The sequence below is a fragment of the Electrona antarctica genome, assembly GCF_951216825.1.
Source record: "Electrona antarctica genome assembly, chromosome: 7".
Classification (NCBI taxonomy): Eukaryota; Metazoa; Chordata; class Actinopteri; order Myctophiformes; family Myctophidae; genus Electrona; species Electrona antarctica.
Window position 1 is genome coordinate 20,360,212 of NC_136812.1, and position 16,179 is coordinate 20,376,390.

A 16,179-nucleotide genomic window follows, 5' to 3' on the forward strand; every position below is an offset into this window, starting at 1 on the left:
GTAAACACTGAGGATTTTACCGTGTACAGAAACAGTATAATAATGCGGTCCTCGTATAATACCTGGTTGCCCAGGAACTCGTCTAGGTGTCGTAGCTCGTTGGCGTTGGTGATCTCTCTGTCCAAAGAGGCGTTCCACTGCTCGGAGACTCGTGTTGCCCGGCTGATCTTTATGGTTGGGTTGCGGCTCAGGCCTTTACCAGGAGCGTCCCCATGGCTCTGAGATTGTGAACGAGACGCGTGCCCTGATGTGAGGGAAGTGAGAGATATCACAAAGGCTTTGATGAGAATCAATGACGCTATTACAAGATTACACCGTGAAATCTTAAGTGGTAATTAATGGGTAAATGTATTGCCATTTGTACACTCCGAGTTAAAATCATACTATGGATTTTAATTGGTATACTACAGAAAGAAATACTGATTGAAAAAAAAAGAACTTCAACTTCAAATGTGACAAATTCTAAATAAACGGGCATTGCACAGAACGGTTAACACTAGTAGTGTTCCAATTCAGCAAAAGTAGCAAAAGTTCTACAAGGTCACACGTCAAACGTTTTCGGCAAAGATACTACTTTCGCCGGTGCCTTACCCCTTACATCTAAACTTCTTTGCCTTTTTTATTTTTTTACAATTTTTTAAAACATCTTTAAATAGATCAAATAGCTGATGTCGGCTATTTGAAGTATTTTAAAATATCTTTTCAAAATAGTAAAAAAAAAAAAGAAAAGGCAAAGAAGTTCAGGAATAAGAGGTAAGGCATCAGTGAAAATAGGGGATGCACACGCAGATTAGACGGACCAACGGACCAACATGCGGAAACAACGGTCGGACATGTGGTCGAACATGCGCTGCTCCCGTGCTTGCGGTTAGGGTTAGGTTAGTGTTTGAGGTAGGTTGTCGGTCTAATGACAGTCGGACCAATAGTATGTCTAAACTAAGGCCTGTACCCGAAAATGGAGCCCTTAGTGTCTAGGGAAAAAGGAGGGGGCCTAGTATAGACCCCATGGGGTACAGCGGTCAACTAAGTATGTAGGACTTAAGTTGTATTCATTAACACTCAGCCTCCTCTTCCAACCAAAGCAGAAAGTATGCATGAGCTGCATAGTCCAAACAGGACTGTGAGCTCACAGTTATTTTATTAGCATTGAGCCTGATCCAGCACGGGACACTATTTACCCAGAAAGCAAACAGCTTGATTAGTTAAGCCCCTGGAATTTTTATAATAATAATAAACCTGTGTTTTCTTTCCACATTTCACTCCAAGAACTGGAGTTGCTAGACCTTCGAGGCCCAGCTCCACGTGACGTTGAGTAATGCTTAACGTTGTTGTGCGACAAAGTACGAGGCTCCAACCTCCTGAGTCGTGACGTCTTCAGGATAGATAGCACACAAGCCAAGCATCACAGTAACATCTGATTGTCTGCATCGGTGTACTGCACCAGCACCACATTTCTTGTGCAATTCTCTAGGCCACAGCATTTTCTCTTTATCACATGTTTTGAACTTTTTAAACAAAATATGTATACCGACTGAAACTGCCCAAATATTGAGATTATTGATGTCGTAGTACTGACGTACTAATGCTGATGCCATAGACTGGCCACATGACGTCTGAGATCCACATGGAAGCCAAGCCGTTATTAGACCCCGTCTTGTTTTCCAACGGTTTCTGTATTAATTACCTTCTTCGAGAGACTGAGCCATTGTCAAATCCCCATCATCTGGAGTGTGTGCCTCCTTGTGAGGACGCTTCTTCAGAATCTTCCTCAGGAAACCCGACGGCCTGCATGTCACAAACACAAAAACTCTGTTATCAAACATACAAAGTTAATCAGAATCCTGCTTGAGTTGTCCTGCTTTTTGTGTTGCAGAACACATCCCTGTATAAACAACTGAGATGTACCTCAAAGGTTCTTCAAATTCCCTAAATGAGCAAAATGTAAGCAAGACATTCCTGTTTCTTTTCGAGAGTTTGAGAGACATTCACTCCACCCAAGAAAAAATATGACTTCCATTTGTCTTTCTGTTTCATCAAATATAGGCTGGCAGTTATGGAACTGACATACAGTATTGACCTACTAAAGTCATCATTCTTTAGGAATAAAATAACCCATAACGACACATCTCATAGACACTGTAGTTTATCTGATTAAGTACTGACATGAAATAATTACAAATTTCATGTGTTTTTCTGTCTTTCCTATTTATTGATTTTTTTATTTTCTATGCAGGTTTTGTGTTTTTACTTCTTTATGTGCTGCTGGTGAATGTGCACGCTTAAAGCTTGCACAAAAAGGCCCACTTCCTTTTCTTGCACAGTTAGTCAGTTACTATGCTTATTATTTTTTATGCAAAAATAATGCAATAAAGTGACAATATAGAAAAGTATGATTAAGCAATAACACAGAGGAGGGTGTGCTTTATCGTGGTTATTGACATGGCTGTGCTGCAGCATTCACAAGGAGAAACTCAAGTCAAGTCTTTTATAAAACGGTATATTCCAATTAAAACATTTTCCAAACATATACTGCATTGTCATATTGTTTTAAACTAGCTATTATAAATGTGAGATGAATCACTGTTGAACTAATTCTTGCCAAAATATGATCAGAAACGGTTATTGTTTGACTGTATTGGTCAAAACAAGACTGTATAAATTGAGATAATTTCCAGACAAACCCACCATTGTTATTTACGTATAAGCAGAGTGATATAATATAGAACTGTACAAAGACAGACTTCATAGCCATAGTATATGGGTATCATACCACACATCTCAACCTCTTGAGTATGGTGCAAACAGACACAATCAAAAGAAAGATCTATTCTCGACTTAAACGTGCCACACACTGCACACAGTCAATCTCTGTTCCAATAACATCACTATAGCAACAATGCAAATTAAAACAAAGGACTTGATCCCTCTGCCTTATAATTGTGTTGGCTCCATGTGTGAACGTCAAGCATTCCATTTCTAGGGTTCAAGCCAGTCCATTCAGAGTCAATTCACTTATCGGGAATTTCCGCTAACGTGTCTCATTCCCACAACAAACTGGTCTGTGTGTAGCTATATATGGTTATGGCAAAGTGTACCGAGCACCACATGAGGGAGCCAGGGATGGTTTGATTACAAAAGACAAAGTGTTTTCCCATGAGCCATGAGTCTCAAGACCTCCATGTGGATTAAGATGTGACTCAGAATGCTGTGATGTGAAGGAGTATCCCTCCTCTACACTCTTTATCTGTCCTAATAACTTGAAACTCTGTGATTACGAGTAGAGTTTTATATCATGGCCAAGGAGAATAGTCAATTCTGACTGAGTGGAGGGTTCACATTAATTTCAAATAATAATATTTCTGCCGTTTGAGCTGCATCATTGTTCTAAATTAAATGCATAATAAACATTGTACTATATTTCCAGTTATCTAAACTAATTAGCTCAGATACTTTGGAGTTTAGAAAAACACAATATATTGTTTGTGATCGTCACGTCCCAAAAGTTTACAGAAGGACAAATTAGCTCTCTTTTGGATTTTGAGAGTTATTTCTCTAACTTGATGTAGAAATACTGTAAGGTAACGCTAATTGACGAAGATAGTACCAAAAGTTTATATTAATATGAATAAAGTAAACAATATTTTAATAGTTGGCAAGTTTTACCCGATGGAGAGCCTTGGCTTGAAATGTTGTCATTAAAGTAGAAGGAGAAGATGAGCAGGTTTACTCTTTATTCTTCATGATATATTCTAACCCAGCTTTTCAACCAAGTGATGTGCGTATTTGATTAGTTTTTGTAATAGCTGGTAAGAGGCCATGGTAAATCTATATTAACCTCTGTGTGGTGTGGTATTTTTTGATAGCCACAAACACCATCATAGATTATCCCTTCATTAGCTTGGCCCAGCCAGCGTGTTTTCTGGTCTAGAGGGGCGGGCGTGCATGGAGCAAGTGCTGGAGAAATATTGGTTCACGAGATCAGAGATCAGATTTTTGAGCCGTAGCAAACGAAAATAAAAGTCTGGGTACCGAGGCTTTCCCTTCATTATCTCTCTCTATACAGCAGCAATGCAACACAGTGTGAAAGTGCAGTACAATACCTGTCAGGTGTGGTTGCATGACCCGAGTCTTGGTGGTGACCCGAACCATCTTGTTGCCTCCTTTTGATGGAGCCGCTCTTTGAGAGGTCAGGATAGCCGTCTGTCTGCACCTGCAGCACACAATACAGCACACAGAAAAGATGAAGGTTCTACTGTAGACAAGATATAACACAATAACTAAAATAACTAAGTATAATTATAACTGGTCTTGAAGAAAAACATTTTAAAAGAGTCATGTTCAAGTTCAGATCAAATCAGATTTTCAACCAAAGATTACATATACAGTACATTTCAAATGGTGTTGTTACACTACAGTACCTCTGCGGTTGATATGGCACTGGCTCCATCAGAACCTGGAGATAAGCTGTCTATTGATGATGAGGCTCCTCGACTCCTGCGGACAAAAGGGACAGAGATACACTGATTAACCACTTGAGCCCTAGCACCCATATCTGGGGCTAACTAACATACTGTAAAAAATAACCGATCTACAAGCTCACAACACATTTTGTTGTGACAAGTTGTGAGCTTGTAGATTGCCTATTTTCGGTGGAGAGATTTGGTGTGGAGGGAAATAGCACACCAGGTACAGTGCCAACTCAGGTCATTAAAACGACAATGTCAATTGGGGTGTCACACTCTCAGATGAATAATTGATTTTATACAAAGATGAAACCATAATGAGAGTTTAACATGAGGCTAAATGTGATGTAGAAGAAGAGAGGTCGTACTGTGAATGTTTCTTCCTCCTGTACTCCACATCGTGGGATGGAGGGGGACTGGTTTTCTCCGAGTGTCGGCTGCCGCTCTTCTTCCCCCCTTTCCACTTATCCGGCTTCTCCTTTATCCCCGCAGGGCGCCGTTGCAGGCCCACACCCCCGACACCCTCCCCATGACCGTTCCTCTCTGGCACAGAGTCCGGCAGCTGCAGGGCCAAGGAAGACGGACGAACAGGGGCAGAAGCATCCGCAGGAGAAGACGCTTTGGCCTCCTTCTTTCCGCCTTTGTCATTCTTACCCTGGACATAGAAGTGGTACAAATCCAGCTCATTGCTGTCAGACCTCTCTTTTAGCCTGGGGGCCTCCTGACCTTTGCCCTTTGGCGGAGAGGTTCCGTTCTTGTCGCCGGCTGAGGAAGAGGTGGACGCAGCTCGCTCAGCTTCTCTCTGGTTGTGCTCCAGTCCCCTGCGTCTCCTCTGCTCTCTCTTCTCCTGGCTCCTGGAGATCGGGCCTTTGTGGATTGGTGGAGCACGTATTCTCTTCTGCTCATGTTGGGAAGGAGTCGGTAAGCCTTTCTTTGGACCAGCTGATTGAGTGGTCACTTCAGCACCAGGATCTTCTGCCTGGGCCTGCTGTGACTGTCCCAACTCCTGGTTCTCCTCCTCATCGTCTAGCTGGGGTCCGGCCTCAGCCAGGGTACCGTTGATCTCCAAATCAGACCTGGGGGATGCAGATTCTCCACCCCCTTCCTCCTCTCCCAGCCCTTCGTCCTCCTCATCCAGTGGCTCCTCCTTGCTGTCTCTGCTGGGCTGTGAGCCAGCGGCTGCCACTCCCTTCTCCTGTCCAATCTCTTCCGCTGGGTGATAATCCTCCTGTTGGCTTTCATCCAGGGTCTCCTCGGTCACCAGCTCGATGTCGGGGTCCTCCCTTGTTTGAGGCTCCACATCAATAACTGCCTCCGCCTCCACAACCTTCTCGCTCGCTTTCCGCTGCTCCTCTTCCAGTTTCAATCTCTCTTCATCCCTCCTCTTCCTTGTTGCCTCTTCTTCAGCTTCCCTGGCGAGCGTATGTGCCTCCTCAGCTTCCCTGGCCAGCCTGGCTGCTGCCTCTTCCTCCTCTGCTCTCCTCCTAGCTGCCTCCTCTTCCTCCGCTCTCCTCCGAGCCTCCTCCTCTTCCTCCGCTCTCCTCCGAGCCTCCTCCTCTTCCTCCGCTATCCTCCGAGCCTCCTCCTCTTCCTCTGCGATCCTCCTTAGCTCCTCCTCTTCTTCCCTCCTCAGAGCTTCTTCTTCCTCTGCTTTCTTCTGTTTCTCCTCACGTATGGAATTGCACCTGTAAGAGTGAGATATAGTACTACATTATATACTGCTGGCTTTAGTTAAATAGGACAGACGGAACCAAGAAAGCAAGGGCCTCTGGAACAGCAAGACTAATACATTTCTGTCCATTGGTTATGTAGATGATGAGGACTTATCTTTGTAACATTATGAACAATATTATGTCTGTCAAAAGTCCGACCACAAGATGAGTGGGTGTCTGGTTCCTGTTACCTCCTGCGTGCCGAGTGTCCTCTGACCAAGGCTTGGATCTTGGTGATGCCCTGCTTGTGTCGATGGTACTCTGCTCTCTGCCTGGATCCCCTCCACACAGCTTGGATCACAGTGGCTGCTTGCCTCCTCCGCTCTTCTCTGCAGTACCTACGCCATGAGCGCTGAGGGGAGAGGAGAAATAATGATAGAATATTGCGTTGTGTGTCACATTTTACCGTACGAACAAGTTTGTTCAGAGACACAAAAGTATGCTTCAATTGCTAGATGAAAGAAACAAGGACTTATTTTAAAATTAAGACACAGGCATATTGGAGCAGCATTATAAGGAAATGATAGGGTAATACTTTAGGTATGATATAATTTTGTTGACCTTAGTTCCTCTCTAACAGAACCAACAGTGTTGACTGGTAAACATAGCTACCTGGATTAAGATGGCCGCCTGCCTCATGTCCAAGAACTCTTTCCTCTGCAGTTGGGCCCTGAACCAACGTTGCAGGAAGATGATCTTATGCATCACATCCTTGTGCAGCATGTCCTGCAGTTGCTGACGCTCCAGCTCTTTTAGGTAGACCTGGGTAAGAGGTACAAGATAGGCCCGACAGTAATGACACTATAGCAAAATAAAAATTAAACATCCAATGTTTATCATACAGGAGCTTCAAATTAAGCAGGAATTTGCGGGGCCCCACCTTAGTTTTGCCTATCTGGTAGTTGGTGGGGTTGAGGCCTTTCTTCTCCAGGAGCACTGCAATATCATCCTTGGAAGCCGTGGCTGTTTTAGGTAAAAGCACCCTGAACTGTTGTAGGAATTCCTAAAGAGACAAAAGGCTATTATTACCAGACTAAAGTGTTGGTGGAGGTTTATGCAGTTAAAGTGCTTCAAGATGGATTATAAAAGAAAATATATAATAATGGTTATAAAATCAAATGGACTGGACAGCAGTAATGCATTATAATAATGATGGCTTAACAGTGGCCTACAGTACCTGGAAGGTATACTTGGCTCCGTAGCCTGACCTCCTGATGCGCACCGTCTCCAGCATGCCTGTATACCGCAGCTGTTGTAGAACCAAAGCCTCATCCAGACACATCTCCTTCTGCTCACACAAACACACAGAAAACATATCTGTCCATTACCAATCAACACACAGCATTAATTAGACTATGATAAGCAACCACAAGATGTTCTGGCTATGAGTGATGTGGGAACAGCTCTTACCTTCTCAGCATTGGAGCGAATACAGCGAATGAAGAAAGGCTCTGCTCTGCCCAGAGTCCCCAGGAGTTTGGTCAGAGAGGCCTGAAACACACAGTGGAACAGGGTGGGGTCAGGGTTAAGTTCAAGAAGACTGGTAGGGTAGAGGGGCACTGGTAAACTGTGTAATGTTGATGTGTACACTGTTGTTGTGGTCACCTGGAACTGGGCACTGATGCTTGGTGGTTTCTTCTTCTTGTGTAGGTGAAGCAGACTCTTGGTGGTGCAGTCATGCAGCGTTAGACCCACAATGAACTTCAGAGACTTGGAGTCCAGCAAACTCTGCAGGGTCGAGTGACAAACTTTAATTAGGTTTCATTTATTAAAATATGACATGGCAGGGTGCACAATATAAAAACGGTGACCGATTCTTGAAATGCGTCAAATCTTAAATCATAAACAGAATCATGAAAGTTCATGCAGTCATAGGACTCCAAAGACCCTTTCTCTGTGATAAGGTTTACCTTAGGGATGATCTGCTTCTGCTTGGTGTTCTTGTTCTTCCTGTACGTAGAAGGGCACGGAAGGAAAAGTTAACAGGGATGTGTTAAAAACGGGACAGGGGAGGTAAAAATATCTCATTGCAACTGGAAGATGTGAGGGTTAGTGTGATGGTGAAGCTTCATCATGCACTGTCAGTCAGTGAACATTATGCCAGAGATGCACCTGAATGATGGAATGAATGAATGATGGGATGAAATGGGGTTTACACCGTGGAAGAGGGGAAGGATAACAGGAAAGAGGGATGCCATGTCTATGGAGGCACAGAGAGACAGAACATGACCTCCAGTCAACCAACTAGTCAGCCCTGAAGAGGTTCAGCACGTCAAGAAAGCACTTCTGTCTTCCTTCTACTTCTGCCATTTATCACTTGCTGTACATTGTCGCATGCTGAGTAGCCATTGAGGTCACATTCCTCTAGATGTCGCTTTGCTCGTGCAGCAATTAAAGTATGCATTCAAGCCATCACTTCTTTAGCCTTTGATTTAGCCAAGTTATCTACAAAATGAATACAGCACACAGTATAAACACACACATTATGCAAATACAGAACACAGTGGCAGCAGGACCTGTGTCTCAAATCTAAGCCTTAGCCATCTTATTCAAGCTCTAAAAACCAGTACTGTCCTGCCGTGTTCTGCCTTCTATAAAGAAACCAGGAATTCTCTAAAGGAGGCTTTGTTCTCTGACGCATTCACAGAGAGGTGTGGTCCCACTTTGACAAGCTATTAGTGAGCATGTGTGTCTCTTGTGTAATGCTTTCTGTCTGCTGTCTGAACAGGTAGGCAGTGTGTTTTAGCAAGGTGACTTTGTCAAACACTGTGTGAAGGGTCCTTTTTTTAACCTGCTTTTAAACATAGGTCTTTGATGGTGACAGCTATCCACAGATAAGCCATATTTTGTATTTTGGCTTTTTGAAAATAGCCAATCTACAAGCTCAACGTGATGTGACACTTTGTGAGCTTGTAGATCTCGTATTTCTGAAAGATTACGAACATTAAAAACAACTTTGGAACACCAGAGTTAAAGTGCTTAAACTGGTCCAATCATCTGGATTGAACTTTTAGTCTAAATTAGTCTAAGCTGGTCTACGTTCATCTAGGTTGGACTCATCAAACTGGGCTTAGTCTGAAGCTAACTGAGCCATCAATCATGGGCTGAGCCAGGCTAAACTAGACAGGACTGGACTGATCTGGAGGTGGGTGCCAGGGTCTTGTCTGCCAGTCAGACTCACTGGAGGACATGACGTGGGAAGCGAAGACGACCCCAGGACTGTAGCAGCTTGCGGGGGTCCTCACCATCCAGCTGTAAGTCCTTAATGGAGCTGATGATCTGGGCATGCATGTCTCTGATCACACATACACCCACACACCAGTACAGTATAGAGGAGCAGAGAGGCGAGGGAGGGAGGGGACAAGAGCAATGGGACCGGGAATGAAAGGAGTACAAGAGGGGGAAGAATTAAAAAAAGGAATGTAGGACGCAAAAGAAGTTAGGACACAATTGAAAATAGAACACACTGCCACCAATACAAAACCAATACAAAACATGTACAGGAAGAACACACTGCAGGATGATTGGGAGTCTGACAAACAAGACTCGTTTCAGGACTCACTCCGATCGTGCATGAAGATTAACGCACATTTGTTCTGTACTCTCCATCCATCTCTGTATTCAGGATCTTTCCCATAAAGCAGTCAGATGTGACAGACCACCCAACCATGCTGCCTTAAGCCCAATTTATACTTTGTCACACTGTTGGTGCCGTTCGCCAGTGACTGACACCACGATACAACAAAGTATAAATTAAGACCAGAAAAAGAAACACACAGAAGGAGGGGAGGGGGTTTGTTCACGATGGCATTAGGATTCAAGCCCGTATGCCAGTAGTTGTAGTGAGCATGCAGAGCTGAACCAAAGCTCGCCGTGGTTGGCCGTCTCCGTCATGCTATGGGGTGGGACTGGTGGTTATTGTCACCAGTGAAGACAGCATGATCTTTAGACAAGGACCGGTGGTGTCTTTGTTTCTTTAGTTCCTTGATAGTTCTCGTTGTTACTTTGGAGACTTGGGTGAGGAGGGTGCTGGTGAGGTTAATATCTCCAATTTCTCATAGCTGGCTCATGCATCGCTCGCGTACTTACCCATCACCAAAACAATAACAAGGAGGTCAAGCAGGAGAAGAACAGGCTACTGTAATATATGTACTAAGCAGGACACTCTGAAATTGACCTCCGTGCCTTACTGTCTAAAGGTATGGTATTAATTAATTACAGTAGTACAGTAGTAAAAGTAGATATGGGCTGCTCAGCCCATATCTACTGTTACTACTGTACTACTGTAATTAATGTATCCTCTTCCTTACTGACATGCTTGCACTATTGGTGAGATGCGAAAATACTTTTCGCTGTGCTGTACTTGTACTGTACATTGACAATAAATTGAATCTCATCTCATCTCATCAATGAGGTTCAGCTGTATTCTTCCTGTTTATTCAAACTGACCCAGTAATTTCAGATGTGAAAACAGGACAGGGGGCCACGTTTCAGAATGATCACCGCTCAACAACACTGCTCAGTTCCGTTCCATTCCATTTGGAGATCGCTCACACATCACTCTGTCTATTTGACTACTAGGCATGTCTGTGTGCATGGGCTGTGTGTGTGTGTGCATGGGCTGTGTGTGTGTGTGTGTGTTTCTAGCTCTCCAAAGTTAATGTCGGTAATCTGGGCAGCTAACCAGAGCAGCCCAGTAAAAACACCTGCTAGTGTTCCGAAGCAAAAAAAATAAACTTGGGGAAGGAGTGAGATTACTACAGTTATAAGCAGGGCTAGGGAGAAAGAGGATTAAAGCTATTAAAGACTTGAATTCTAGAGGGTGGCATTGTCTCGCAGCATCATGCAGTACTAGTGCATTGCACTTCCTCTAAGAAAAAGCCTTACTCACCATCCACACTGTATGTCACATATTATGACTCTGAGAAGCACTTTACACTTTTGAGGAAGCTTTGTTTTACAAGTACATACATTTGAGCTGTAACTGGGGACGCAACTATCGATTACAATTATTTTATTCTATCGATCATTTTTGGATTAATCAAATAATCAAGAAGCAAGTTTTACATCAACAAATCAATGTTAAAAATGTCAAACTAAATAGATTAGTTTAACTATTGCACCTCTACAATGCCTGCAGCATTTCTGAACTGTTCAATACTGTGCTTCCTCAGGTGACATGTGAGCAAACGCCGGAATGAGAAACTGGGCTGGTGTCCATTACCCCCCACAATGAAAAGTACTACACGCGCACACACACATGCACACAGTTCCCTTCCTGCTTGACCATATCCCTTCACGCTTTTACCCTGGCCTCTGAGCCAACTTACTTCTTACTCTCATAGCTAGCAAAGATGTCTTCAAAGGCCTCTAGAGGGCGATCCTCTGAGTGATCAAAGTAGAAATCGAGCATAGAGGCTCGTCTGTGGAGGGGAGAAGGAGAGGAGAGAACCACAGACACTGGGGTCACCGAAAGGCGGGAGGAAGCAGAAGATATGGGCAGGCCAGATGAGCTGAAGGAGGATTCATATTTTAGTGTGATGGATCTGAGCCATCAAATTTGTTCAACTGAACTTCGGAGCGTTAATTTAACTATTTTTTGCACGCAGATTTTAATGAACACTGAAGACTTCATTGTACACTGAACCGCCTTCAGCTCCCTGAAATCACAGTCCAATCTTTCTCCGACCCATGCAGTACCATGTGAAAGGTCCACAGTCCACGAGGCAATACAACAATTCCTCCAAGATTGTGCATCACTAAGGGAAACATTCACAAGTTATTACAGTTTATTGTGCATTACTAGAGGAAATGGTTGCAGTGGTTGAATGTTCAACACGAAATGGAATTTGCCCCCCGTTCTTCTCCCTGTGAAGATGGAATGTTTATCAAGGAGTTTGCAGCGATGCTCATCTGGCCTTGTCTCCTCATGTGCAGTGGTCCACAAATCTACTGCAGTTCACCTCCAGGGCAAAGAGGCCTGTCAGTTACACAATCAATATACTGCATATTGATGACAATCCAGGTACAGTGTGTGGGTCAGGGGAGGGGAAGCTTACTTGTACATCCGCTCCACTGGGGTATTGGACCTTTGAAGCTCTCCTAACGGGGTCCTGGAGGTGGGGCGAACGACTCCTAGAAGAGACACACACACACACACACACACACAGTTAATGTTAATTATTTGTTGTACCAGTATTTACTTTCTACTGTATGTTGTCCATGTCCTGTTCCTGTGATTATGTGCGTGTCTGGAGCTAATCACACAAACCACTGGACGTACCAGTAGGCCTAAAATATCACTCCACCCTAAAATAAACGCACGCACACACGTGTATAGACTGACCAGGGTTACATGTCTGTGGTCATTCTTTTGTTTTGGTTTTGATCTAGATCTTATTTCATCTTGTTAACCGACATTAAAATAGCCTCCTGCGTCAATGGGTCACTTCTGAGAACACATAAATAGTCTGGAGGATTGAGGCTTGGAGGAAAAGGGGTGATGTCTACGTAAAAGCCTCACGTTTCAGATCTCTGTGTCCTCTAGTGAACTAATTACAGAGAGAGAGAAACGTGAGAACTGTGAAGTTGTGGTACACACTGTACATGTAAAACACACTCTACAGTCAGAGAGGTCAGCCAGCTATGGTACCAAAACACGCCCATTAAAATCCTGAGTTAATTTAACACTGAGCATGTTACTGTGTAGTAACTCTTCATAGACATTTCACAGAGCTATTTAATTTCTAAAACTGGATTACAGTGACTATGTTGCATTTGATCTACATAATATTTAAAGTATAATGTATATATGTGTATTGTGTGGTATTACAACTATAGCCTATATTGTCTATAATTTCTAACCTTGTATTGTCCCTTGTGTGAATATGTACTGTGTCTCTAGGCACATTTATGTCCCTACACTTTCAATGGGACAAATTCCTTAACAACACTAAGCACTATAACGGTATTGTCTGCCTTGCACCAATTGTCAAGAATTGCTCCAGTGCTTTCTTTTTACCTGCTTTGTGTGTCTTGCTCCTGAGATGCACCAGATCAACCTGATTGGGCTTAAGGCGCAAGTGGAACGTACCTTTAATCCTCACTATAATTATATTGTTCATCACTTTCATCATTGAAGTTGTGGTGTGGAGTCTTAACGATTTTATAAACAATATCTTTATAGTTATACTTGGTGTGAACAGCCCATAATTGTGCTTTATAAAGTGGTATTCTGATTGTAAATACTAAACAATCCAGTGATCCACTATTGCAAAAGTCTGTACAATAACAGAGTAGCTTTTTGATTTTGACAATGCTGATAACATACCTGCAGTCTTGGCTGCCCAGCGACGGCCAGCATCGTTGAAGGCAGCCATGCCTCTGATGGTGGCGCGCAGGATTCCCCAGCGGAACATGGCTACTGGGTCCATGCCAATGAGCTGGCGCACGTAGGCCCGGTCGCTGCTCCGTAGGAGGGCCACGATATCGGGACGCATGTGGTCTGTGTTCTTCTCCCGGAAGTCCTGATGAAGTCAACGATAAAGGGGGAAACAAAGAACAAAAGCAACAGGCTCTATTTAGGTGTAACTGATTACGCTGTTCTTCAGAAATTCTGTCACATTTAACACTTCACTTCCATGAATATTGTTTACATTAGACAGCTTGAACTGAGCTAAAACAGTTTTGTTGGTTTCTACTCTAAAAATAAAATGTATTTATTTTTTGCCACACACTATTTACTATCTGAAGCATCCATCTTTACCTTAATCTGGTACTTGACCTTCCCGGCGAAGTGTTGAATGACAAAGGCGGGCTCCATGACAGACGTGGGGACAAAATACTTATTTCCCTGGTGTTGCTGCTTGAATTTGTTCAGCAAGGTTTTATCTGTAGCATGTGGGAAACTAAAACAGAGATAGAAAGGAGGTTTGAGGACCAGGATAAAGGGATAGAGTACAGGCAAAGTGTGGAAAGGTTTCAATTCAGTTGAATTTGAGACAATAAACCCCATAATCCCTCACAGCAGGGCAGTTTTTCGGAACAGGAATTTAACCAGCAGGAATAACACAGAAATAAATGTATAGAACAGACATTGCCATTCATAGTATTGGTGGGCTTCCATGTCAAATGTGAAACAGGAAGTAATCAATCCATGGGGTCTCTGTGTGTGGCGCCTTTGTTTGATATGAAGATGTGTTGGTTATGGTATCCATAACAATTAGCGTCCTCAGGTCCCTCAGCTGAGTAGTTGGCCGTGGGTGGTTATGACCTACTTTTGTAACTCTGTACAAACCTATCCGTCAATAAGATGGTGTCTGATAACGGCCTGGCTCCCATGCAGACACCAGCCTGTGACATCAGTCAACAATGATTCCATATTTAGGCAAGGGTTCTGCCTGAACATATACACAAAATAAATGTGTGCATGTACTTCCTTGGACTACTAAGAATTTGACGTTGCGCGCGCACACGCACACGCACGTGCACACGCACGCGCACACGCACGCGCACACGCACACGCACACGCACATTGCTGTCAACAGAGCCATGGGGTAAAAATGGCAACCAAGAAACTAATTTAGATCACACATGTCAGACACCATGAGAGTTAAACCCTTCCACCACATACAAAAACAAACTATTTTGTGTGAGGATGTTACTCTGTACTGCTTGGCTATTGCCGTTACTTACTTGCTCTCCTCATCCAGCAGGTAGAGCAAGCCAGTGGGCTTCTTACTGATGAGGTGTATACAGCCCACGTTGTCCGTGTAATCGATGTTGTGCCAGGTGATGCCCTCTGCCTGGTACTCTTCCTGCATAGAGACAGGACATGGTATTCTATTAAACCAGTACATCAGTCACATTAGCAGGGATCGCAATCCTGAAACCAATTCCATCTTAAGTTACATAACCGGTTTAACTGACTGGTTAAAAATACAAGATGCTAAAAGATGATTATTTTTATTACCGTTATTGTTTGCACCAAAAACATCCACACCCTACAAAAACTGCTGACTGACTGGTGTGTTTAATAACTTTAGAATGTTTTTGTGTTCTGTCATATGTACTTTTCATTTTGTTTAACCAGTTCAGCAGCACTTTTGTCATCAAGTATGTAACCAACTTACTCCTAATTAAAGAAACCTAGTTAATTGGATGACATTGGAAGATAGTTTTATGGGTTAAGAGAAGAGCCTGTAATCAGGTCAGAATCCAGGCCAGACAGCAGGATGGTGTAAAGATGGCAGGAGGCACACGTGGTCTATTCATCACAGAGAACAAGGCTGCAATGTACAGACAAAAGGAGAGGCTCACCTGCTCTAGTTTGAAAATGTGCTGGTTGAAGTAATACTGCAGCTGCTCATTGGCGTAGTTTATACAGAATTGCTCAAAACTGTTGGTCTCAAAGTCCTCAAAGCCGAATATGTCCAGGACACCGATGGACAAGCACTGGAAAACAGACATGGCCACAGTGGAATGTTACGCTTGATTCATAGTCCATAGGAGGACAGTGTTGCTTGCCACAAAGAACAGATTTTTAGTGACATTCAGTTCTTGTCGGCAATCGATACCCTCGTACTGTGGAGTATAAAATTAGGTTACTTTTAACAACACGCTATTAAAGATGGAGTGCCGTGATTTTTTTCCCCCAGTTTTTCATGTGTTTATGAGGTGACAGTACTTCATTATACCTCTTGGTGTGGTTGTTATGTGCAATGACGTCTTCCCTTTGTATTTAGGGTTTCTTCCTGGAGGCTGAAATCTTGATAGTCAAACGTGCCAATGAAAAAAAACAGTGATATAATCACAATATCACCCCCCCCCCCCCCCCCCTATCATACAACAACAGCTGTGGGTGTGGCTTCAGTTCAGGTGTACCAGGTATACTTAATTAACTGGTGAGAGTATCCACATAAAATGGACATTTCAACAAATACTACCCACTTTTTTGAGGAAGAAACAAATTTCCTCCTATAATAATAATACCTGATGATCATGTT

The 16,179-nt window shown here is 43.3% G+C and overlaps 1 protein-coding gene across 1 annotated transcript in view; it reads right to left on the reverse strand.

The window, feature by feature from the left end:
- The window catches only part of LOC306926797 (myosin IXB), an 80,577-nt gene that overhangs the window by 11,245 nt on the left and 53,153 nt on the right, over window positions 1-16,179 (reverse strand). The window contains 18 exon segments of the mRNA XM_079506232.1: window positions 63-244; window positions 1,685-1,785; window positions 4,101-4,210; window positions 4,419-4,494; window positions 4,832-6,148; window positions 6,367-6,527; window positions 6,788-6,937; window positions 7,056-7,178; window positions 7,353-7,463; window positions 7,586-7,666; window positions 7,781-7,903; window positions 8,086-8,125; window positions 9,357-9,470; window positions 12,235-12,310; window positions 13,506-13,701; window positions 13,941-14,082; window positions 14,870-14,991; window positions 15,494-15,628. Of these exon segments, the coding sequence (XP_079362358.1) occupies window positions 63-244; window positions 1,685-1,785; window positions 4,101-4,210; window positions 4,419-4,494; window positions 4,832-6,148; window positions 6,367-6,527; window positions 6,788-6,937; window positions 7,056-7,178; window positions 7,353-7,463; window positions 7,586-7,666; window positions 7,781-7,903; window positions 8,086-8,125; window positions 9,357-9,470; window positions 12,235-12,310; window positions 13,506-13,701; window positions 13,941-14,082; window positions 14,870-14,991; window positions 15,494-15,628 (3,360 nt within the window).